The 25,404-nt window shown below is 41.9% G+C and overlaps 1 protein-coding gene across 1 annotated transcript in view; it reads right to left on the reverse strand.

Annotated features, from left to right (window-relative positions):
• LOC109043431 (uncharacterized) overlaps nucleotides 1-25,404 on the reverse strand; it is a 272,968-nt gene that overhangs the window by 15,164 nt on the left and 232,400 nt on the right. Inside the window, exons 2-5 of the mRNA XM_072298261.1 lie at nucleotides 12,230-12,551; nucleotides 9,786-11,423; nucleotides 6,759-6,872; nucleotides 1,679-1,798 (exon numbers count right to left, since the gene is read on the reverse strand). Coding sequence (XP_072154362.1) covers nucleotides 1,679-1,798; nucleotides 6,759-6,872; nucleotides 9,786-11,423; nucleotides 12,230-12,319 — 1,962 coding nt within the window. The 5' untranslated portion in view covers nucleotides 12,320-12,551. The remainder of the gene's footprint in view (nucleotides 1-1,678; nucleotides 1,799-6,758; nucleotides 6,873-9,785; nucleotides 11,424-12,229; nucleotides 12,552-25,404) is intronic.

Here is a 25,404-nt window from a genome sequence, read left to right on the forward strand (position 1 = left end):
AAAACGTTATTTGGTGAATCTGCAAGAGTGATGTTTGAGCGAAGTCACTTTTCAAAAACCGGCAGTGTAGGGTCCCTAAGATTTTTTAATATTGCATTCACTGGATCTTTCAACTCCAGGGTGTCTACTGAAACAGGCTGGTCAAAAATACGTACTTTTACACTACTTTTTCAGTGCATTCTCAAGAAATTCAGTACCTCCTCCAACAGAAAAATTCCGTAATTTTTCAGTACCTCCATTTGACAAAATTCGGAAAAATTCAAAAATTTGATATTGCGGCAAAAATGACAAAAAATTAAAAAAATTCTGGACCTTTTTGCGGAATTTCCGGACTTTTTCAGTGCTTCCGGACCGCCCTTAAAAAATCAGTACTATTTCTGAACTTTCCGGACGTGTAGACACCCTGAACTCTAAACAGGATCCAGCTTTTGAACTTCGATGCTTTTCGACGAAACAATTGCAACTCAGCAAACCTCTTGGGCGAAAACAATCAAGTCAACGTTGCCAACGGATCTGGAAAGGGAGCCTGGAGGCTTTGAGCGGACTCAAACTAGAGGCGCGATCTCCCAACCAAGAAAAGGCAACGATCAATCACCTCACCTCACCCTGCCCTCCGATCGACTACCAATGCTCAGCGCCCCGCTGCTGGCTTCTTCGGCGCCTTGATTGGTTTTCAGTTGGGCCTCGCAGCTAATTAACTAATTACGCTTTGATACGTCGCGCTTGCGTCTAAGTCTCCCGGCTAGAAACCCGCTCTCTCGCCCGGAAAGTTGTTCAACTCGGTCGCTCAACTGATATTTTAAAGGCACTTTAAAGTTTTGTATTGAATTTGCATTTTTATTAGACTTTAACGACCTCATATTGAACAATAGGTCGATTGGAAACGTCAGCCACCGCAGACTTGCTGTTGGGCCAACCAGGGGTTCCTACTTGGACATAGAGTTTCCTTTCGGATTCTTTTCATGTATATGGTCCATATTTTTAAGTCTGAGGTTGTTATTCTCTGGTAGTCTGTAATTTAATTGTATGAGAAATTTTAGTTATGGTAAGCAGCCCGAATACATCACACGATAAAAACAACAATGAAAACGTGCGAAACAAAGCTGAAGACAATAAATCAACGCAGGACGTTAAATAAATTATATCTAGCTCTGATAATTAGTTCTCAATTTTGAGCAAAATTAACCGTTTTTGGAATTGGTAATATGTGACATGTCTTTAGGTACAATGAAAAAAAATGACTCGATAACACAAATTGCCATTGGCAGCATTTCCGATCATTGTATGTTGATTCATAATTCAAGAAATCCTCCTGTCAGTTGCTTACGGCTGTCAGGAGGTGGACTGGCCCAAGGCGGATAAAGAATGGTGGTCGCATTTCGATTTGGCTGCCATCTTGAAGCGTTGTGACGTCAGGAGGGTACGGGTTATGCCGTGCAATCCGAGGTTGAGTCGGCCCCCCGGCCTCGGCCAGCCCATGTACCCGATGTACCCGATACCGTGTGACGTCCAGAGGGTACGAAATGCGACCACCATTCTTTATCCGCCTTGGACTGGCCGGCCGTTTGTTCCTGGCACATACGAACAGTAGTTGCCTGAACTTGCTTTTCTCCCCACTTTCAAGTAAAAAAAGGGGGAAAACAATTCTAGAGATAAATTTTAAATGATGATTACTCACCTGCCCGAAGTTGCCCTGTCCAAGGACCGTTTGTAGGCGAAGTTTTTCTCGGGGGAACTCCCATTTCGAGCTCGGTGTAGGTACAATCGTCAGTCCGCCGGTTTTCTCCATTTCCCAACCCTAGAAATAACGTCATATTCTGTTTATTAAGGTCGAGACACTTGCAGAGGCATATTTCTTTTGGTTTGACTTATTACCATAGTATTCATCATTACTTTATCTTGGAATTTTGGCATTATCCATTCTACAAATCCATACAGCATTTTCACTCTGCATAAAAACGGCGCATGTTTTTTACACTATTCTGAAGGCTTGTAATGAAAAGTGTGAGGCCTCCGTTGGTTATAAGACATTTCGTCAACGATTTTTTGTCCGAACACTTGTTTTTTTCCAGAAGTTTAAGTCCACGCGTTTTTTCGGCAGGGGAGTTTTGGTCCACTTACCAATTATTGAGACCCATAGTTAATTGGTCAACATGTAAATACGAACAACATTTGCTCACGACGTTTTTGGATGAAATGTGTAATGTCTTGGAAGAATGAGGGTTTGCTCGTTTTTTGTTTGTTTGGTTGGCCAAACGGAAACAAATATATAATTGAGAATTTTGGCGTCAATTCCATGAGGGGAAATTCACTAAGACTCTCTACACCTCTTTGGTGCGACAGAACTTAATTAACTTTCAAGATAATCCCATCTTCTTGTACCTGAACTGGATGAACCTTTTGATTTTCCTCAGCTAAAGGCTCTTAGATTTTGTCATTCTTGATACGTTGGGGCGTCTTCAATCTCGTATGATACTGAGCAACACCTACGTCGCGAAATAGTTGCTTGAAACGCCGTAGCACTCCGCGGCGCGGCGGGCGACCAGCGTGACACGCGCATAGGCGCCTACAAACCTAACAGGGATACTTCACGCATTGCGCAACGCGTGAAGTATCCCGTTAGGTTTGTAGGCGCCTATGCGCGTGTCACGCTGGTCGCCAGTGCGCAATTCGCTCTGTGTTAGGCTCTAATATTTAAACTCGCGGAGTTAGCGCTTTTCAACTTATGATTTTGAAATTTTTGCACGCTCTGCACGGATTATTCTCACTTAAATTTATGGGGGGAAAAATGTATTAGAGGAAAATATAACGAGTGTTTTGAAGATATGAAGGTGGTTCCGTGTATAATTTAATGATTTCCAAAGCTTTTTAACTTTTCTTTTAGAGTTTGTGCTTTTACTGTAGTGCAGCGTGGTGTATTCGCAACCAAACGCTCAAAATTGGACGTGTTTGACTATAAAAGATCGATGTAAAAGTGGTTTAAAACCAAAGATTGCGTCCTCCTTGGTTTTTTCTCTCTCTTCTTCATTATTTTCTATCGTTCCTTTCAACACAAGTACGGCTCATTGAGATTAATATCGACGCCATCGCTTGGAAAAGGGTTTAATTTTTGCCATGTTTTAAAAATATAATGTTTTTAAAATGAAGTAATATTACATACATACATACGAGTCGCTGTTATAGCGCTCTTTGGCGCTTTGCGACACCTAATCGCCACAAAGCTCGGTCTTCCCACAGGTTATCAGGGAGTTGACACTCCCTCATCTCACTTAACACCCCCTGTCGCCAACCTCTCACTGGGCGTCCCCTACGTCTCCTCCCAGGAGGAACCCAATCAAGCATCTTTTTTGGCAGCCTCTCTTCCGTCATCCTATTGACATGACCATACCAAACAAGTTGTTTGGTCATGACGTCGAACACGATGTCATTTTCGACTTCCATTATCTGACGCACTCTATCATTACGGACCCGATCTCTCCTAGAAATTCCTGCTGACCTTCTCCAGAAATCCATCTCCGTTGCTCTTAGCATATCCTGTGTCCGTTTCTTCAGCTGCCAAACTTCACATCCGTATGTTAATATACTTTTGACTACAGCGTTGTATATCCTCCTCTTGTTATCTTTGGAAATCCGCTGATCCCAGAGGATTCCATTTAACATCGCTATAGCCTTCCTTGCTAAGGTGTTCCTTTCCCTGATAGCTTGATCCGTCCTTCCATCCTGGGTCAACCGCACTCCCAAGTACTTAAAGTGCTCGCAGCCTTTGATCTGCTGCCCATCCTCCAACTCAATGCTTTGCTGATCACCGCCAAAAGTCATCTTCTCAGATTTGGATATGCTGACTTCCAGACCCCACTTCCGATACTCTTCTACTAGCTTGCGCATCATGTATTCCGCGTCATCTTGATCTTGAGCAACCACCACCTGGTCATCAGCAAAGCACAGAGTAAACAGAGTTTCGAGATCACCCAAGGGGACACCCATACCAGAGCATTTCTTTTTCCATTCTTTCAGCACGCACTCGAGATAAATTTTAAATAATGTTGGCGACAAACAACATCCCTGTTTTAAACCCTTAGTCACATAAAATCCCGCTGACAACCCCCCATGATACTTAATTTTGGTAAAACTCCCTTTATAAAATCGCTTGACAGCATCAATCAACCCCCCGTTAAAATTCGATTTTTCCAAGGCCTCCCAAAGTTTCACCAACGGCACACTGTCATACGCTTTCTGGAGATCCACGAAAATTAAATGCAGCTCCTGAGCTACGGCCATTTTCTTCTCAATGACCTGGACAATAACAAAGAGGTGATCTATCGTAGACCTGCCAGCTCTAAAACCAGCCTGCTCCTCTGCTTCGTGATCCTGCCATTCGTCCTCGATCTTCGCTTTCAGTATCTTCCCGTACACTTTGCTTATTGTCCCGGTCACTGAGAGCCCCCGGTAGTTGTTACAGTCGTCCTTCCTTCCCTTCTTTTTGTAGATGGCCTTGATCCAGGACTCCTTCCACTCCCTTGGTACCTCGTCACCCCTGATGCATTGCTGCATCAGTTTCCTGAGGCACTCAAAGAGCTTGGCAGTCCCGTACTTGACCAACTCAACAGGAATCCCGCCAGGACCCGGCGCTTTATCATTAATTAGCTCTTTAACCGCTTTAATTATGTCACAAGTGTGAATCTCCAAGTTGTTCATTCTTCCGTTGTCCGTGCTGCTGTCTCGAAACTCTGGGCGCCTTTCCGTCAAAAGATCTTTAAAATGATCCTCCAGTTTTTTAAGTGATATCGGAGAAACGATGTCGCGCTTCATGTCTCTACGTAAACCTTTAATTAACTTCCAGCTCTCAGCACTTTTTCTCCCCCCTAGGTAGGTGTTAATTCTAGAACAGTTGCTTTCCCAAGCTTCATTCTTCTTCCGTGTTATGAGGCTCCTAACTTTAGACTGAGCTTTCCTGTAAGCAACTTTATCTTCAGCCTTTTTAGACGACAGAAATATAAGATGTTTTTGCCTCTTGAGATTTATCTCGTCTTCAATTTCTTCATCCCACCAGTAAGGATGCTGCTTTTTATTACTGGTTTTGCAAATACCTAGGGCTTCTTTAGCTGCAGAGTGGATACAATCTTTAATGAAATGATATTGCTCTTCAGTGGTACCCGAAAGCCCATCCCCCAACTTCTCATCCAAGCGTTTCCGATACAGAGCCTTGACACTAGGGTGCTGCAAACTTTCGATGTTGTATCTTACCTCACGCTCTTGCATCCCCTGTCCCTGCTGTTGTTCAGGCACTGGCTCTACATCCTTAGTTCCTTTAACGGGAAACGCTATATCTGCTCGGAGGAAATGATGGTCACTGCCGCAGGAGAGTCCCCTGCACACTCTAACTTGCTGCAATTTCAGCTTAGTAGAGTGCTTAACAATCACATAATCGATGATGGATTTCAATCCTCGCGTTGGCTGGACCCAGGTATACTTATGGATGTCTTTGTGTTGAAAAAAGCCATTCAAAATTCTCATCTCAGTTTGAGAACAAATTGAGATGAGCCGATCACCGTTATCATTAACAGCATCCTCCCCAAACGGTCCAACAACTTTACAGTTTACTCGTCGTCCCGTTCTGCTGTTCAAATCACCCATAAGTATGACTTCCCTGCCAGCACCAACGTTCAGAATTTCATCATTCAGATCTTCAAAAAATTGGTCCTTACACGCGACAGTGGCATCATCATTTACACCGTACACTCCAAGCAGCGTGATCTTATGTCCGTATAGGTTGAGGTTCATTCTGATAAGTCGCTGGTTGACGGCCTCCCAGGTGCCCACAAACTTACGTAGGCTTTTCCGCATGAGTATTGCTACTCCTTGCTGAGCACGCTGATCTTTGGCCACGCCGCTGTAGAATAGATCATAGTCACCGTAATTCTCTGACCCGTGCCCTTTCTTCTTGGTTTCAGTAAGAACAGCGACATCCACTTCAAGCTTCTGGATCTCCGATATCACTTCCGGTAGCTTATTCGAAATGCCTTGGACATTCCACGTCCCAAATATCAATGTCCGTTTTCTTAATTTTTGTCGACGTGTCCGTTTGTTTCCAGTGGTACCGAGGCTTGTTACGTTAGGTCTTTTGACAGTGAAACCTTTTACAAGTACCGGGGAGTCAGCCCGATGACTCAACCCCCAACCTGGAGGACCAGGGTTTGATTTTGGAGTTGCCTCTCCTAGACAGGTTGCTTTCACTTCAGCTCAGAGCCCTGTCTGCCCTTCTAGCAAGTGGTTCATACGCCCAGAGGCCGGTGACCATCTCCACTATCCCCTTTAAGGCAGGGGCTACCAGCTGGGGTCCGCAGGATTGCTATACCTGTGACAACAGTCCCCCATACGGTACTAGTAATATTATCATTTAGAAAAAGGTATATACATACGGTATATTTTAAATCGACCAACACCTTCTTCTCTCTCAATTTTCTAATTTGATATTTGTCAATATAATTTTACATACGGACTGAAATATAACCTTTGGACTGAGTCACTGTTTCTTATTTTACGCGTGGACGTAAATTACTGGACTAAAGAGGTGCCCGGACAAAAAATCGTTGACGGAATGCCTCTGTTAGATACACATGCCTTTGACTGTCATATGATTCGTCAAATTATTTTCTACCTTCTCAATTGTTTTGTTTGTTCATGTTTCATGTCTTTTTTCACTGTAATTCCTCCTATTTTAGGTCAAATATGTATAAGAATTACTAATGGTCACTTACTAAATGCTGCGGTACTCTTGGAAGTTTCGTGGTCATAGGAGATGACGTCACCAGTCCGTTAATCTCTAGGGGACTTCTGTTGTATTCGGATGAATACTCCGAACCATCGAATACCTGCAAAAAAAAAACAAGCTGTGAACTCCAACACAATGTGTTGATAAGGCGCGTCATTAACTCGCACATATCAACCCCTTTAGTTTTCATTTACAGAGATTTCAAAAAAGGCAAGCAGCACAACAAGAGAATTCACGATCCAACACTGCAAGGTCAACGACGCACCTTCACGAGACCGTGTATTGTGAATCTAGAAAGCTATTCGAACAAATTTAAGTTTTTTGATCTGCCTCAAGCAAAATCTTATCAGATTCTTGAAGAAAAGTGCTACGAAAAAATTTAAGCGAAGAAAGGAAAAATTCTGTCGAACTCCTAGAAGATAAAGTCGATTTAAAGGTATTTTGGGGCTAAAATACCCAAATTACCGGTATTATAAATACCGTTATATTATTGAAAAGAAATTGACTCGATATAAATGCAATTGTATTAAATATGTCTTGATTTTGTTATTTTAAACGTCTTTTCATGCAAAGAAGCTCAACCATGTCCATGCTTTATTCATTCATGAATTGAAAGTAAGCAATCCACATCCCGAAAATCTACCGATTTGCCGTAAAAAATCGCAGAAACTTGATATACCAGGTCGATGTACCCACTCTTTGAATTTACCAATCAATTTAGTGAGTGCACGTATGTGAAAGTCAAAATGCTATAGTCATTTTGGGTACATTCATTTTTCATGAAACAATTGTAAGTAATTTCAATCCCGAAAAACCATAAATTTTCCGTATAAAATCGAAAAAATCAAAATATGTCGACTCCCTGACGTGAAAATTAAATTCTACGTGTGGAAATACTTATGTATCGATATATGCTGAACAGAATGCCCGCCTCTCCTCGTAATTTACAAACCGTTCCTATACTCATCTCAACATTTTTCTCAGAGCTTTGTGTTATTATCAGCTTCCATTTAGACCTCGGTTTGATGGCCGAATCGGCTGCCCAAAAAGCAAGCCATTTTTGAAGGGCTCTATGAGAAATTCGTGATATTATGAGCTCTCAGGAAATCACCCAATGGGTAAAATTGCTGGTATAAATTTTCGAGTGCTTAAAATAATCGTATTCAAGAAACTAAGGCATTGGACTATGGAGTCAATTTCGTTTTAATAATATAACGGGATTTACTTGTCTTCAGGTCAAAACTCATACAAGAAAGCCCCTTGCAAGAGGCTAATTTTTTGTAATTTCACTCAATTTTTTCTCCTTTTTATAATTGAATTGCTTGTCACATTCTGAGGTCAATCATATTAAATTGTAATTTATACATTTCTTTTTTCCCCCTTCATTTTATTTTTTGTTTGGAGAAGTTTTGTTGATTTCTTCGGATTTCGAATACTGTAACTTCTCTTCTATTTGGCCGATTTTTATGAATGAGACCTCTTTTAATTCGTGTTTTATCGGAGAGTAAGGAAAAAATTGCTAAAAACTCGCGAAACAATTTTTTTTGAAAATTGGACGAATCCTAGCGTGACGGTGAAATGGTTAATGAAGCGTAAGTAATTGGGCGTAAGATTTTGAGAAAAGAATCACGTCGGGGTCACCACTTTGTTGAGCTCAGAAAAAAGGTCAACAATATTATAGATAAATCAACACATTTTTATTAATAATACCTTTTTAAGGATAAATTATGACTGGAAGAATCATACAAGCAGGACTTCTTTTTTCATATATGTTAGGTTAAGATGAAGAGAAAAAGTGGTCGCCACGGAGACCATTTAGCATAGCATATGCTTCAACAGGTACCAACTTTTGAAAAGTATAACCGAGGTTACAGATCTGTCAAAGCAACGTTTTGAACAAAACGGAGGAGTTAAATTCTCATTCCGAGAGTGCCGACCTGCTCAGCCATCCTCGAATCAGTTCGCTTGATTCTGCTTATATATGCATATTTTAAATCAGCGCGTCGCATTCTTAAGCTTTTTTAAAAAAAACCAAGTAACGTAGACTCTTGGTATTCACTGCACATAAACTAGCGACCCCCAGAATGAGAAACAACTTTAAATCATAATTATTGATGGACAAATAAACTTTTTACACGCTTTGGAAAATCTCAGAAGTTCGCGGTAGTCACTTTTCGGTAAGGAACTAAGGGACTCGGTTATTGTATCGAGCAGGGTTCGAAACGATCGCAAAGGCGGTATACTACGTATACGCGCCAAAAATAATAAGAGAATGGAAATATTTCCGAAATGGAAGTAATATTTTGTAACCAATAGCGAAATATTTTTAGGAATGTTTTCTATCAAGGAGCAGGGTCTTTACCGTGACTCAGATTTGTAATAATCACCTGTCAGCCTTTGAATTGACTCGAGATATCTGTAGGACCCATTAACAAAGTATAGGTACTATCCAAGTGTACAAATTTCCATTTAGGAAACAGCTCGTCCTTTCAGGACCAAAATTGGACACCAATTTGCTCAATAATCATACCAGCCTCAACTGCACGGCAATAGGAATGATCGAAACCTTACACTCTTCACTACATTTGGTGTCAATTTAAGGGCATTAATGTGCATAGGCCCTCTTTCTTCTTTTCATTTAAATTAACTTTCTAACCAATAATTCTGTATTTCACCCTTTTCTTTCCTTTTCATCCGTTCATCTAGTAATCTACAATCGTCAAAAGTGCTTTTGGAATTTTAAGTAGTCTTAAGAGGTATAGTAAATTGTAAAATGACCCACTTTGGTCTGCACAATGCATTGTATATTACGCTAATTGTAATGTACTGAAGAAAGAATAAAGAAAAAAAATTAAGGGTAAAATGTGTCACCTTTTCCACGTCGATTTCGAAAGTTAGCTCTGCCATGAAACCAGCCAACTTACAACATTACTTAATTTCGATTAAGGCGGAATTTTTTTAAAGTCTGAAAGGAGAAGGAAGAAAAAATGCTTCGCGAGAGGAACCAACTTACCTTCTTTTTATTGTATCCTAGTATAAGCCTGGCAACGACAACAGCTCCCAGAATCAGCGGTACCATGGCAATGAACGCGAGCACATACGTGAAAGTGCCGAGGCCATCAGGATATATGGGTCCGGCCTCCTCCAGGGGCTGAAGAACGGTGGTGTTCTTCGTGTTCACCACAGCAGGGAACGGGTATTTCGTCGTCGTTAACTGTGGCGGGTCCGTAGTCTGCTCCCGGAAGAAGTACTGCGGTGGGGTCACATTATCCGGCGTAGCGTGGATCTCATACACGACGGACGTGAAATTATCCTCACTTTCAATCGCTTCAGTCACCTCTGGCTGAGGCGAAGGTGTCGTCTTTGGCGTATCTCTTTGGTGTGATGCGGTGAGCATTGGATCGACGGAAGTCCGCAGCAAGGAACTATCAAGGTAGCTGCGTTGCGTCTGCTCGCCGCTAGGGGTCTCTGCCGTGCGCGCCGAGGCCGGTTTCCCCGTGACCACGGTTGTGGAGGTGCGACCGAAGCTCCTTTCGGTGGCCCCTGGACTTCGCGAGGCGGCACGAGTGGTGGTGTCGCGTCTTGGGGTCGAGGAGGTCAGCGACGTCACCCTGGTGGAGATCTCCGACCCGGAGGTCACCTCTGCCGCGTGAGGCGGCTCGCTAGAATTCGTCGTAGACGGTTCTACCTCGTAATGGTAAAGCTTGTCGTCCGACTTGGACTTATTACTAATGTTCACAATCTCGTACACGCTGGAAACTTTCGGAGGCTCGTTATCGTCGGAGTACTTGTGATTAGACGCCTGGACGTCCGTGCTGGTTTCATTATCGACGACGGGCTCCATGCTGAGGCACTGCTTGTACTCGTCGGTGTGTTGGAACGTTCGTCGCTTCAGGATTTTGGCGCAGTCGATTCTCGCGGCTGCGAGCACCGGCGACGGTGCCGCAGCCTTGCGGAAGAGACCGGCGATACTGGAACCTCGCGAGCGCACGCGCAGTTTCGGCGCTGAATTCCGCTCGACGGCCTTCCGGTCCAGCGTGACGTCCATCTCGTCGTGGAGGTCGTCCTCCGTCCGAGCGGTCGTCGAGGAGGGCCGCCTCGCCCTCTCTGGAGAGATCTCCAAGGAGTTCACTCCACTAGGAGGCGCCAACTTGCGGCCGAAATCTAGGAACGGCATGATGGCTTCTTGCGGGACCTCCTGGTCGATCGGCCGGAAGTGGTTGTAAAGTGAGTAGGACATGGTTTGTGGGAAGACTTCCGTGGAGACGGACGTGGGGATCGTGCTGGAGATGCGGCGTTTCTTGCTGCGGCCCTCCCAGCCGGGCGAGGATTCGGTGGTGTGGAACAGGGGGACGATGGAGCCTCGGTGGCGTGCGGGTGTGACCTCGGTGGTGTTGCGCTCTCGGGTCGACAGAAGGCGCTCCTTCCGTTTAGGGGTTGGTTCCGCGAGTTTGTCCCGCGAGGTGGGCGGGTCCGGGGCTCGACGGGCGGTGGGCACCTCGCCGGAACAAAGCTCGAGCCCTTCGCAGCCGAGCGTCTCCGTGTCGTCCAACTTCTCGCTGGAGACCGCCTCCTTCGTCTCCGTGGAGGCGGATTCCCGGGACTTGACGACAACGTTCTTTGACTCCGTTTGTTCTTCGCGGCTCTCGATCTGCAAACGGAAGAAAAATATGCATCCAGATTTTCCAGAAAGCTGCTTATTTTTAGTGATATATAATTCAACCTTCTGACCTATACCTTTTACTAATTTTTGTCATAAGATGCAAACAGTTGGCTGATTATTGAAATCGATGGACGAAGCTATAGAGGCAGGGATGGCATAGAGCAAATTCAGCGATCCCACTGGTGCAAGAGGGTGGTTGCGATGGACAAAGAAGCAGGTAAGTAATAGACTAAGTACCGGCAACCGACAAAAGACCATACAGTTAGTCCATCATTTCCCCCCTTCGTCTATAAGAACCGCCTGTTTCAAGCAATTGGAGCGATCCATACACCCTATGCCTTCTTTGTCTATAGCTTTGTCTATCAATTTCAATTATCAGCTCTCTGGACGATTTAAACAAGAGATGTCTTTCTACATTGGGAGTTTTTAAGACTGGTAAGGTTCTTTCTGGCCCTAAGTATAAACCAATGTTAACGAATCTTGACTTAACGAGGTATGAAAACCTTTAAAATAGAGTTCCTGTGACAGATTTGTCGTTCCTCTGACGTAAGGGCGTATCTGAATTACACGTGAACGCTGGCGAGTTACATTCAAATCCATGCTTTTGGGGCTTAAGTCGGAAATCGAGATAACGACCTCACTTCAGAGGTATGAACTTTAATAGATCCGTGACAGTTATTGCACAAGCCAACTTTTCACACTTTCTGTAGGTGCCTCGAAGATAACCTGAGTTGGAAAGGGGCACTCCAATCTTTCTAAGAATATCTTCAAATCTAATTTGAATAACTGCTCACCTCAGTCCAGGAGCGGAAGTTTTTGCCGATTTTGTTCTGCTTCTCTTTGGAGTGGTAGAGAGCGCTGGCGTTTGAGTTGAGGTAGATCATCTCCGGGGGCGCCTCGTCGTCTAGCGGCGGTAGCGGCGGGCCGTGGCCGTTCTGGTGGGCGGCGGCCGTTTTCTTGAGGCGCCCACCGACGCCCGCTCCGGCGCCCACCCGCGCTCGTTCTGCCTCCGCCACCGGACGCCCAGCTTCCCTCTGTAGTTGGTCGGCACTCGCTTGATCGACCGGTGCCGCGTCATCCGGTCGTACATCGGCTCCAGGCTCATCGACTCGCCCTCTGAAACAAATTCAAAATGAGGAAAATTAGAATAATTTTGCGGCCTTGAAATCAAAGTTTCTGGGAAAAGTCAAGTGCCGGGAATGGGAAAATTCCCGGAAAAAAGCTTGGTGGTTCTAGAGTTGGCGAGAGTATAGACGGATGTGAAACTCCGAAAATCCATCAGGCCTTTACCGATGCCTCCGCGAATAAAGTTAGGGCCCAGAAATGCAGCCAACCTATGAATTTCAATTATCCAGAGAGATTTACTAATACAGTTATTAGGAACTGTAGTTTATAAAGCACGTATTTGACTTAGTTTTTGCGTAAATGCACTAATTTTTGCGGAAGAACGCTCATTTATGTACATTCTTAGCCATCTTGGTTCGAATTGGAATCTGCAGACTGGCAGTGAAATTTTGTGCGTCAGAAGTTGGTTAGAAGGGTGGCTGCACTTTTGGGCCCTAAGCCCTCCATGAAGCGATCTTTCCATGCTCTCACTATATAGGTACTCTAGGTAGTTCTACCGTGATAGCGAAGAGAGCAGTGAGTGAATGCTGGGATGAACCTCGAGACACATAAAAACATGTGCTAACCATGGCTCATACAGAAATTCACTGCTCTCTTTGCTATCAAGGCAGAGTTCCTGGTGACTTTTCAAAGTGGTAGTGATTACCGTGAGGGTGTGCCTGCCTGTGCGTGTGCATATGTAGGGGTTTGCTGGTCAAAGTTTCGGGGAAGAAAAATGTTCGCCGAGAATTCCGAGAGCTTTCCCGGGAGAGCAAATTTTCTCCTGAATATATTGCCGGGCCACAAAAACTGTCAAGGAACTGCCTTTCTGAACATGCGTTTACTGGAAATCAGGAAGTGGCTGTTAGCACGAATGAACTTTCATTTAAGTCCACTGCATGTGATGGATAAAAAGCGGATACGTTTTACGATTAGTGATCGACGTAGCTTTAAATTAACCTCCAATGAACCCTGCCCTGCCACGCCGAGAAAGAGCGCGAGGCACCGGCACCACATCCGAACGGAGCTCGGATCAATTCCGGGAGACGAAGTAAAAAATATGCTCATAAGTCACGGCATGCAATTGCGCGGTTGAAGTGCGGTTTCTACTTCCTGTTATTTCGTGTTAAGGTCGATTAATGCTTTAAACGCAAAAAAAAATATAGATAAAACTAAAATGAATAAATTTAAAAAAGAAAGGCTTAAGGTTTCTAAGAATGAAATACACTGGAAAAAAATCGCTTGGATCTAGAGTCCAGACTCTTGAAAACAATGACAAGAAAAAATATTCTTGATTCAATCGGATTTTTGCTTGAATCAAAACGAAATCCGCTTAAATTCAGAGGCTTGGTTCTTATTTAAGCTAAAATCCAAGTGAATCAAAAGTATTTTTTCTTGTCAATGTTTTTAAGAGTCTGGACTCTAGATCCAAGCTACTTTTTTTCCAGTGTATTTGTGTGTATATAAAATGTGACCGTTGTAATTCTATATTTTTGGTTTTAATGGGTCAGTTGCGCTGGTCACAGAATCGTGTTTTGGTGCTTGATTCCTGTTGATCGACTAAAAATTATAAGATCCATCCAAACAGCATCTTTCTACGTTCAATACTAACGGAGATATCGCCCTTTGAAAAGTCGGGTTTTTGACGTCATTCACATTGGTAATGATACCCTCGGTTTCTTCAACCTTGCTTTCATCCGAGTTTTACGCTAAGTAACTGCTGCAAATGTGCGTCACGCTAACTTATGAAAGCAAGGTGGAAGGAACCAGGGGTGTCACTACCACTGTGGATGACGTCAAAAACCTGACTTTTCAAACGCGATATCTCGGTTAATATTGGACGTAAAAAGTTGTAGTTTGGACAGAACTCATTATTTTCAGCTAATTTACAAGAATCAGGCATCCATCACGATACTGTGATACGAGGTGCAAAAATGTGCGTCACACTAACTGATGAAAGCAAGGTGGAAGAAACCAAGGGTGTCACTACCGCTGTGGATGCCGTCAAAAACCTGACTTTTCAAAGAGCGATATCTCGGTTAATATTGGACGTAAAAAGTTGTAGTTTTAACAGAACTCATTATTGTCAGCTAATTTACAAGAATCAGGCATCAAAACACGATACTGTGATCAGTGGAACCGACCCATTCTTTGTGATTTTTGTGGTACTCGTGAAAACGTATTCGCTCTTGCAATCAAAGAATATCTCTGGAGTAGCTCTCTTGAAAGCAACGACCTCTGTTTACTGCTTTTTTTCTACCCCTCAATCTGACAACAGCATACGGAGCCGTCCACTGAGATGCTCTTAGATGCTCGCCGCGACATGGTACCCGCAGTCAAGCGCTAGATTGCTGACCCGATAAACGTTGCGCTGCCACAAACGCGAATATGATGTAAATTGGCCGCCACCGTTTGCCGAAACCTCTTTTTGCACACAGCAATTCAGCCAAACCCGCGTTGTCACACAGAGCATACATTTGATGGCATTTCAATGAACCATGCTCCTCTGGATCTTAAGAAGTGTGTTTAGAAACTCGGAAAGTTAAAAAAGCCAGTTTCTTTCTTTTTTGCGCACGCTGAGTAAAATTAAAGAATAAATTTCCGCATAGAAGATGTTTAAAAATTAAAATTATTTTCGACAAGTTCTTGAAACTAATAAAACATATGTCTGAGGTTTTCTGAAACAAGGTAGATGAACGGAATCAATTTTTTTCCAGTAGGTTTTTCTTCCTTTTTTTGAATAATTCTTTTTTAATACTCCTGTGTTGAACATTAATCCAAATAATAGTGTCAACGTATGCCACACTTACATAAGAGAACAACTCTGCGAACAAATCAATTGAGATGTTACACGGGTGATACCACTATTTAAACTCGTGAAGGGCCCGTTTTGCATACACAATGAAATGAAGGCGAATTGTCGTTTACGGTAGATGAACTAACCAATGTATTAGCGATTACATTATGTTCCGTATGAGCGAAGAAGTGGCAAGCAATTGCCTCACTTCCCACTCCCTGATGATTTGAGAGTTGAACAAATTAAGCACTAGGAGTAACAGCTGAAACGTTGAAAAATAGTCAACGATACGATCTTGTATTCCTCACAGCGGTGTGACTTTGGCGCTTTTTACCTCCATTTATTAATATACGCAAAAAGACGAACTTTGAGTCGTCTGAGCTGTATATCATCCATGAACCACTGCCTGTATTTTTGTATCATTTTCACGTTTTAGTTACAAACCCATTATAAATATTTTGAGAATTTCCTGTTTTAAGATTACTCTTAACCCTTCATCAAAATTTTGTCGACGATATGAAATTTTATTCAACGGTAAGTTCATTAATACCTTGACAAAGTAAACAGTGATTGAAAATCCTAAGTACATGCAGATATTGAGGTTTTGTAAGAACAGGCTGGCCAAAAATCAGTACTTTTACAGTACTTTTCCAGTACATTCCCAAGAAATTCAGTACCTCCTCAACAGAAAAATCCAGTATATTTTCAGTACCTCCATTTGAGGAAATTCGGAAAATTTCAAAATTATGAATTTTTCGCCCAAAGCGACGAAAATGAAAAAATTCCGGACTTTCTATCGGAAATTCCGCACTTTATTAGTGCTTACGGGCCGCCCTTAAAAAATTAGAACTTTTCCCGGAAATTCCGGACTTGTGGACACCCTGTTTATCCTTTAAAAAACCAAAACCTTCCGCAGCTCATCGTTAACTAAAATGTCACATAAACAAGAGAATATTCTGTTTTATCGGGAATCAATGTAAACACTGTAGAAGGTATTTTTGCGGCGATTTGCGGAACACCCAGTGAATTCAGTTACTCAAGAGGAGCATAATGCCGCGCTATGACATCAGATCGAAGGTGGAGATTTGGGTTCGGTCACGGTTTCAGTTTGACTACTCACCTTTGAGCTACACTTGCGAGGTATGATGTATGCCGAGATATACCCACTTAATTGATTCGGTTAGGTAGGAGCAAAGCTGAACGGGAATCGAGATAAGGCTACATAATCCCTGCTGCAACCGAAGCTCGCTTCGCTTCATACACAATGAATCGTGGGTGGACGCCTGGACACAAAGGAGTTTGTCATTTTGGACCGATGATGTTGATTTCAGAATGCGCTTTATGTGTAAAAGAGGCTTGTGCAAAAACGACTTAAAATGAGTGACGGGACGAGATCTTAAGGGAAAATTGGCTTAAAATTGGTGATAAGAACCTACGGTCCCGTCGCCGCGGAAAAAGGTAGATCGGGGGCTCTACACTGAGAAAAAACTATGGCTTATAAACCTATTAGAGGTAAATATGGAACACCACTAATAGTAGTACCTCTACATATAATAATAGCACATATACCTTAGTTATGGTACGGGGTACCTTAATTAGGTACAGAGACCTTAGTATGGTTCACAGACCGAGAATCATTAGTTTATTTACGACTATTATAGGTGTTCCATATTTACCTCTAATAGGTTTATAAACCATAGTTTTTTCTCAGTGTACAGCGCTACGGTCCCGTCGCCGCGGAAAAAGATAGAAAGGGATGCTCTACAGCGCTGCCGTGCTACGGAAGAACGCCGTAAGAACAATCGAGAGTTGCCAAATTTCCTTCGATAAAATGTTTATTTTTTAGGAAAGCTATGAATGTTTTTCCATTAAATTTTCAAAGTATTTTCGTAAAATTGCGAACTAAATTATCTGAAAAATTTAGAGGAAAATATTCATAAATTTACCAGGAAATCCGCGTTTAATCAAAGGGGATTTTGCAACGCCTGGGGGTTCATACGGCGTTTTTCATTGACACGGCAGAGCGAGCATTAGGAGTTTTAGTCGCTTCGGAGACTTTAACGCGTGGATAGAAATGTCGGAGACGCGCGCCGGTGATGGAGGAAAGCTCTACGTTCGACATTAGCTCAACTATGATAGATTGTGTTCCCATCTCTGGTAGTGCATCACTCATACATATAGTTAAAAGTCTCGTCTTAGTATCACAGATCATGAATATTTTATTTTTTTTTTGGGGGGGGGGGGCGAAATATTGACACATTATTATAAAACCCCAAATCATAAGCTAAAATTCCTTCGTTTTAGAATTACGTAATGATAGGGCACAAAATATCATCAACTTTCAACATTTTAGTGAGCGGCGCGAAAAATGTGTTGAGTTCGAAAAATTAACACGACTTGAATTCTCTCTTGTGTTGAGAAAAAAATGACGAGGTCAATACTTTAGACTTAATTTTGGAGCAACCCACGTTTGATGAAAGACTTTTTCAAATCAGTTTTGCTGCTTGCGTATAGCACGCAAAATTATCATCATTGGTAATATCATCACCACTAATGCGCTGATGACATTACGTAATTAAACAGCCATTTTTTAAAACCCTGCATCGATGTTATATTAAAAACAAAACAGAAATTTAATTTAGCATCTTAGCATAGTTCAATACTCGCAGGGATTTTGGATGTGCCAGTTTTTTTCACTTTTCTTGTAAGATGACCTACAAAGGATGAACTCGAGCTACTGCACGAGTATGCTACACTGCATACGCGGGCTAAAGAAGAATCAGCCAGTAGAGCGCAAAGCGATGCTATCAGTGCTTATTTATACACATTAATGCACACTAAACAGGGTGTGAATAGACCCTGGTTGCATAACAATTCGCCACACGCAACTTGTACGCAATCGAAATCGCGAATCACAAGCGTCCTCAACTGAAGATCCAAAACTCTGATCACAGAGGATCGATCTTCTCCAAACTTTCTCAACTTTACGAGCCTATATTCACAAAGACGAATCGGGAAGTATTCGTGGTTTATGATTCAAGTTACGAAATACATTTTATTAGAATAAGATGCTTTCATTCACTGCAAAAATAATATCATCTTGATGAATCCTGAGGGGAAGCACGTAAAATGTAACTTCAAATTTTCAAAATCCCGCGGATATTTTCCCCGAGTTGAATGAAAATGCCTTTGATACTAATTATCAAGAGACTCTGACCTGTAATTGGACTGCATTTTGCAATTTGGAACTATAACATCTGGCTCAGTTTAAAAACGACGTACGTACCATCAGTTTCCCTTTGCACGTGAGTGTTTATACAGATGGGCTAGAAATTGTAGTGCCTAATTGCAAAATGTTGTCCAATTGTTCTTCTTATCGGTGAATGGTACGTTAAGATGGTATTGGATAATTAAGGCGGTGTTTCTAAGACTTCAAGTCCCGTCCTATCCAATATAGCTCCTAAGAGATGATGTATCGTGATCAAAAGAACCTGAATCACTGCGGTGCAATAACTAAATTCGGTACCTATTTAAAACTTGGTATTGTAGTGCGCTACAATTAACCTAGAATGAGCTCCTCCGTTCATTGTACTGACCTTATGTGTGGTAGAATTTGGCGATGAAAGCATCATTCCTTGCAGGGACGATATGGAGCCATAAATGTGCATCGTTTAACGCCTTCTCCAATAACTTCTTGCTCGAAAATTACTTTCTTTTCTGAACGGAAAAAGTCAAAATAGTGTTCTTCAATACATCACGCGTGCCATTAAGACAATACAGTCTCGCAAGTAAAAGTGGTCTATTTGCCAAAACCACGGATGCGAATCCACTTTTCTTCTGTTTGCACTTGACACTTGACCCACTTCACCATTGAGAGACTTCAGAGAGAGTTCCTGGCTCTACTTTTCCCATTCATCGTCGTTCAAGTGTTTAAACTCTCCACCACGGTTGTCAAACTTTGACCGCAGTCAATACTCCAGGGCATCAGTTCAAAAATGAATTGCTACCATTTGTCGACAACGTTTTGTCTTGGTGTTTAATCACCTGTCTGTATTCGAAAAACGAGCCTGCCGGCTACTGTTTCCATTCATGAACGCACCGCCAAATGCCTGTCAGTTTCCTTTATTTTTCACTCGTTCATTTGTGTGCTTACATCCTCTTCACGCTACATTTAACGACGCATTAATTTCATCTGATAAATTTCACTCTTACTTGCACGAAAGAGTTCACAATACGTTTTCCTGCGAGGTTTTAAGTTTAAAATGTTTGGTTTTTCGCCTTATTTCCTTACGTTTTCAAGCTATTTTATGGGTGTACTATTTTCTTACCTCTTTTTTAAATGTTTATTACGTCATAGACTAGGAAAGAGTCTCTCTTTCTTGAAGTTTTTTCAATCTTTTATGAGGGGCCGGACAGTGTTTATTCACCAGAGAAAACACACTGGATAACAGAGACCTTACCTCACATCCTCTTTGATATCATAACGAAGTTCTTGCAGAACATCACACCTATCGCAAGGCGTCTAGTCTCTGTGCAAGTTGCCTCATTTGCATTTGTGTTGGTATCACTGTTTTTAGTACATGCTTTTTGCAGACGAATTAGCCAACTTTCCTCGCTGTTATTGGTTTTTCCGGTCGAAACGTTAAGAGCTTTCGTGACTTAGTTTAAAACGGGCACTAGGTGACGCAATCGCACGCTTGTAGACTATGAGATGCTCCGCTTGCATTAAACACTTGCCATTTAGTAGTGCCTTGTTGCCACATTTGAGCTGAAGTAACGATGCCTTCAGTTACACTCTAGGAATGGAGAGTTTTCTTTACATTTTATTGAATTTCCAGTTTCACATTTGAAGATATTAAAGTTTGAATTTTAAATATCACACGAGTGAAAAAATTAAAAGTGTGTGATTAGAGTGATCCAGCAAACAGAGTAACCATGGTGGAGAGCGATCAACTGTAAAAACACTTATGCCCATAGGAAAACTTATGACACGTACGTTGTTTCTAAACTGAGCCAGAAATTATAGTTTCTAATTGCAAAGAGTGGTCCAACTCATCAACGTTAAAATAGACCATTATAAGTTGATAAGCTCAGTAGCACATTTGTGAAAAGTAACGATCCCTGATATGAAACTGAGAAAGTGTTTGAAGACATGTATTGATAGTTAATGGAACAGTGGCGGGGCTTACATTGCGATGTATCGATTGATCTGCCATTTAAATCTATGAAAAAGGATCGATAAACAGGGTGCCCGCAACACCTTAATAATACATTCTTCACCACAGCTTTAAATAAGGGAATTTCGATAATCGATCTGCACTGAAATGGAGGATTTTTGGAAGCCCGAAAAATGTTCTGAAATTCAATAAAAATTGTTTTTTCACAGTCACCGCTAATTTATTGTAAGCCGTTCTTGTTGACTGACAATGGCGGATTTCGTAAATATCGACAATACGCACCGAACTTTTTCACACTGAGAAAAAACTATGGTTATAATTACCATATTAGTGGTGGTCAATATGCACTCATAATTAGTAGTGGCCATAATCAATAATAGTAATATTTTTAATAGAGCAATCATAATTTTACAAGTGCGCGGTAGTATTATTTACCATTTAATGGTAAAAATATCTCTATGATTGGTTATGGCAACTACTAATTAAGAGTCCATATTGAACACCACTAATATGGTAATTATAACCATAATTTCTTCTCAGTGCATTATTCCAAATATTTTGTGCCCTAGTATGGTCCAATTCTCTAAAGTGCTTGGATCCATTTTCAAAAACTAGCGTTAAAAGTAGAGCAGGCAACCGCAACCGGTTTCCGAAGAGTAAGTATATCCTCTTACGTTTGGGATTCGTCTGGGGAGCTTCCTCACTGACCCGAGGACCCCGGCAGTTTAGCGCGCATGCCCGGCCATTGCGCTATCGTGCTCATCGCGCGAAAAACAGCAGCGGCACCATGTATAGTTTTTGCAATCCAAGTTGCCAAATTTCGCGATTAAATCGCGGTTGAACCGTGGGCAGATGGGGGCTCCCGGTGAAGTTGGCAAGTTATTCCAACTCCCGTCACGGGAGGATGTATCGTTGGAGCGCTCGTTTCCGGCGAGCTCGGATTTGCGCGCCAGCACAGTTCGTCGCTCCTCTGACGTAAGGGCGTATCTCTATTTCCGGGTTAGCCCTGAAAAGCATGGAGTTATATGGAGAACAGGGTTCACGTAGAAATTGAGATACGCTTTTATGTCAAAGGAGCGGCGAGTTCAGCAGGTCGCTCGTAGCCGGCGAATACAGCGTCGCGGAATGAACCACCTGGGTAAAGATATACTTAGACGTATTTCTGCCGAACGAAACTATGTACAATAAGAAATGAGCCCTGAGGCCCATAAGAATACATGCACAACAGGGCTCACAGCATAATACGCATAGTTCCGTTTGTCAGAGATACGTCCACTTGACCAAAGTAGAGTTACAATTTCCCTGAGATTTGATCTGTAAATGGTAGTAATTCTCGTTGAGGAAGTTGCACCGCTGAAAATGTTGGAGCGGGATGCAGGAGGCGTTTCACTGCGGAACCTACTTTGCTCTAAAAGAAACTCACAGAATGAGACAGGGATGGGATAGAATTTGGAAAATTAAATTCCCTAACATTTCCCTGACTTGTTTTTTTTAAGATCCCCTGAATTGAAGATACGCCAGATGATTGAAAAGACTTACTTCAGAATACTTTGCAGGAGAATTAAACATCCAATTAACCCATTCTCTAAAGTAAATAAAGTTGACTTAACAATTTTTCCCTGACACTTACGTCATTTTCCCCTGAAATTTCTCGGTTTTCCCTGACTGTGGCAGCCCTTATAAGAATAAGACCTGAAACCACTATTTTTCCCCCTTTTTTTTACCTCAGAAGAATGAGAACTTCCGGTTTTAGTACCACCGACATACACCGTACACCGATGTACACCGTCACAGGTCATAATTAGCGATACACACTTACTTGCCTGAGACTAACTACTTGAAATAAAATTAGAACACGAAAACGTACAATTGAAATTCATAATTTTTAAGTTCATGATATTGATCAGTGCAAGTATCAGGCTCCGATGATGTAAGTAAAACTAGAAATGATGAAATTTCAACTTTTTTTTTTTTTTTTTTTTTTTCTTGGAGGATGACAATACTTCCTCTCTACCCTATGGGAGCGAGAAAGTAAAAATATCGTAATCGACTTTCGCTTATTTTTGACGCAACCTTATCGAAGACCGCTGGTAAGAGCTTTCATCCCGTACTGTAGTTTTACTTTCCTACCTCCTGAATAAAAGCACGTGATCCATTCGAACCGCTGTCACGGTAAGATCCTCGTGACGTTGAATTGTGCGGACGGCACTCTATTCACATAGTTACTCTGTACGAGCAAAACCGAAAGACGCAAGAGCTTCGGCAGCCGAAATGTTTCTTCAAATAAGTGGTGTCAAAGTCAGCGAGTCGTGTAATGAGGGTCATTGGCGAAGAGAAAAAACATCGAAAAAAGAAAAAGGCCCTTGGCGGGGGAACGAGGGGGGCAGGGGAGGCAGGGAGCACGAACGCCCGAACGTGCTCCGGTCGTGAACGAGTGAAGCGTGCAAAATGATCAAAACTGCAGGGAGAAGTTCACGAATTTGCGGAGTTCCACACAGTTGCAAAACTCAAAACTGAGCCGCGATCCCGGCCAGCCAATCAGAAGCCCGGATTCGCCGTGCCCGAGGGGAGTTCCAGTAACCGCACGCCAGTCTTCACACTGGAAATGCATATTTTTACCAAGAAAGTTATATTATTTGTATTTTTTTAAATTTTCATAAACAGGCGCGATACCGGGAGATTCCTTCACAGAGATTTTAGTTAGAATGAGTGTCGTTATACACTGAGAAAAAACTATGGCTTATAAACCTATTAGAGGTAAATATGGAACACCACTAATAGTAGTACCTCTACATATAATAATAGCACATATACCTTAGTTATGGTACGGGGTACCTTAATTAGGTACAGAGACCTTAGTATGGTTCACAGACCGAGAATCATTAGTTTATTTACGACTATTATAGGTGTTCCATATTTACCTCTAATAGGTTTATAAACCATAGTTTTTTCTCAGTGTAGTGAAAGAATACTGTATTTCATTTATAGGGAACTCAAAACATGAATGCTACAAATACACACACAATCTGGTAGATTAGTCGCTCGAAAAGAGGCGCGTTTTGGAGTTTTTGAAATTTCCGTAACTTGCGCACATTTCTCTCCAAAATTACTATTCCTGATTTTTGCGTTTGAGGGCATTCCACGAAAATATTTTGCCTAGGTCATTGATAAAAGAAAGAAAAAAAAAAGACTTATCTAGAGTGGCAAGTCGTAGATTAAATTAACAGTGGGAGATAAGAAGCTTAAGAAATGGTATAAATCAAAATCAAGGATATTTTCAACGGTATAATTAGTGGAGGGGAGGGGGAAGGGGTACTCATGGAACAATTTACTTGAATAATCAAATGTTCATATGCAGCTCAAGTATGGATTACGTATTACGTGACCGTATTTACGGCTTGACCTTAGTGGTAGATTTCATGGAGGGATCCTCGTTTGTGGACTTTTCCCGGGAATTTTACCGATGCACTCAGTTCACAGACAAATCCTTCCATGAAACAAAGAAAAACAAATAAATACAGTCACGTAATACACAGTCCATCTTTGAGCTGCGTTTGAACATTTTGCGAGAACTTGTCCACTGAAATCCTTTTCGGGGAGGAATGGTACTTTAGCCGGCTTTCATTGATGCAAAATTAAAGGCATTAAGTGATAAAAACGTGAGCCAAAGATGCACAATTTTTTTACAATTGTATTTTTTACACTTACAAAATAATTGTCTTAAAAGCGTATATTTTCTAATATGTAACTTTAGGTAACTTTTAGAATTGCTCTGAAGATAGGACTGAGTGCCTGAAATGCATTGGCCCCTGTAAAAAAATAAAATTGTGAAAAAAGTTTGCATAGTTTGCTCACGTTTTAATCACTTGTCATTATTTATATAGATGCTACATGCGGCTCACTGGAAAAAAACACATTGGATCTAGAGTCCAGACTCTTAAAAACATCGACAAGAATAAGTACTCTTGATTCAAACAGAATCTAGCTTAAATCAAGATACAAGCCTCTTAATTTAAGCGGATTTCGTTTTGATTCAAGCAAAAATCCGATTGGATCAAGAGTATTTTTTCTTGTCAATGTTTTCAACAGTCTGGACTCTAGATCAAATGTGTTTTTTTTTCCCAGTGCTGAACAACTTTTCAAAATTAAAGGATATATAATTGGGACATTTCGGTGACATCCGACTGGGATTTTATTTTCAAACGCGGCTACCCAGGAGTGCACTGATCTGGAACTGCCCTTGGCATCCCCCACGCCGCGCCGCGCCGCCGCGCCGGGCACAGTCTCGACTCGCTTCGATATTAGTGTTGGTCGGATCTGGGATCCAAGATCTTTGTGACATCCAAATTGCCCTAATTCACTCTTTGTTGATACCAAACGCGGTGGCCCGGCGGTGGGTGAACGGGCGAGGGTTTTCTCGAGGGCACTCCTCGTGATGGCACGTCGTTTCCAGGAGTCACGAACCACGTCAGATATGAAATTGTACGTGCGAGCGTCCGATGAGCAGGATTCCGACCTGCCATTCCGAGTGACTCCTTGCAGGAAAACAATAATAAAAGGATACATAAATAACTAAATATTTAGGGATTAATGGTTGCACGCGAGATCCACTGAAAATCTATCATAAATTGAGACAAACTTTTGGGCAAGACAACAAACCAAACTGTGCTCAGAAACAGGAGATAAATGGCAGTAAAATGGCTCTAGAGATTTTCTGTGTTGATTTTGTCTGCACTGGAAAAAAAAACACATTGGATCTAGAGTCAAGACTCTTAAAAACATCGACAAGAAAAAATACTCTTGATTCAATCAGGTTTAAGCTTAAATCAAGAACCAAGCTTCTTAATTTGAGCGGATTTCCTTTTGATTTAAGCTTACATCTGATTGAATC

This window comes from Bemisia tabaci, chromosome 3 (genome assembly GCF_918797505.1).
Source record: "Bemisia tabaci chromosome 3, PGI_BMITA_v3".
Lineage (NCBI taxonomy): Eukaryota > Metazoa > Arthropoda > Insecta > Hemiptera > Aleyrodidae > Bemisia > Bemisia tabaci.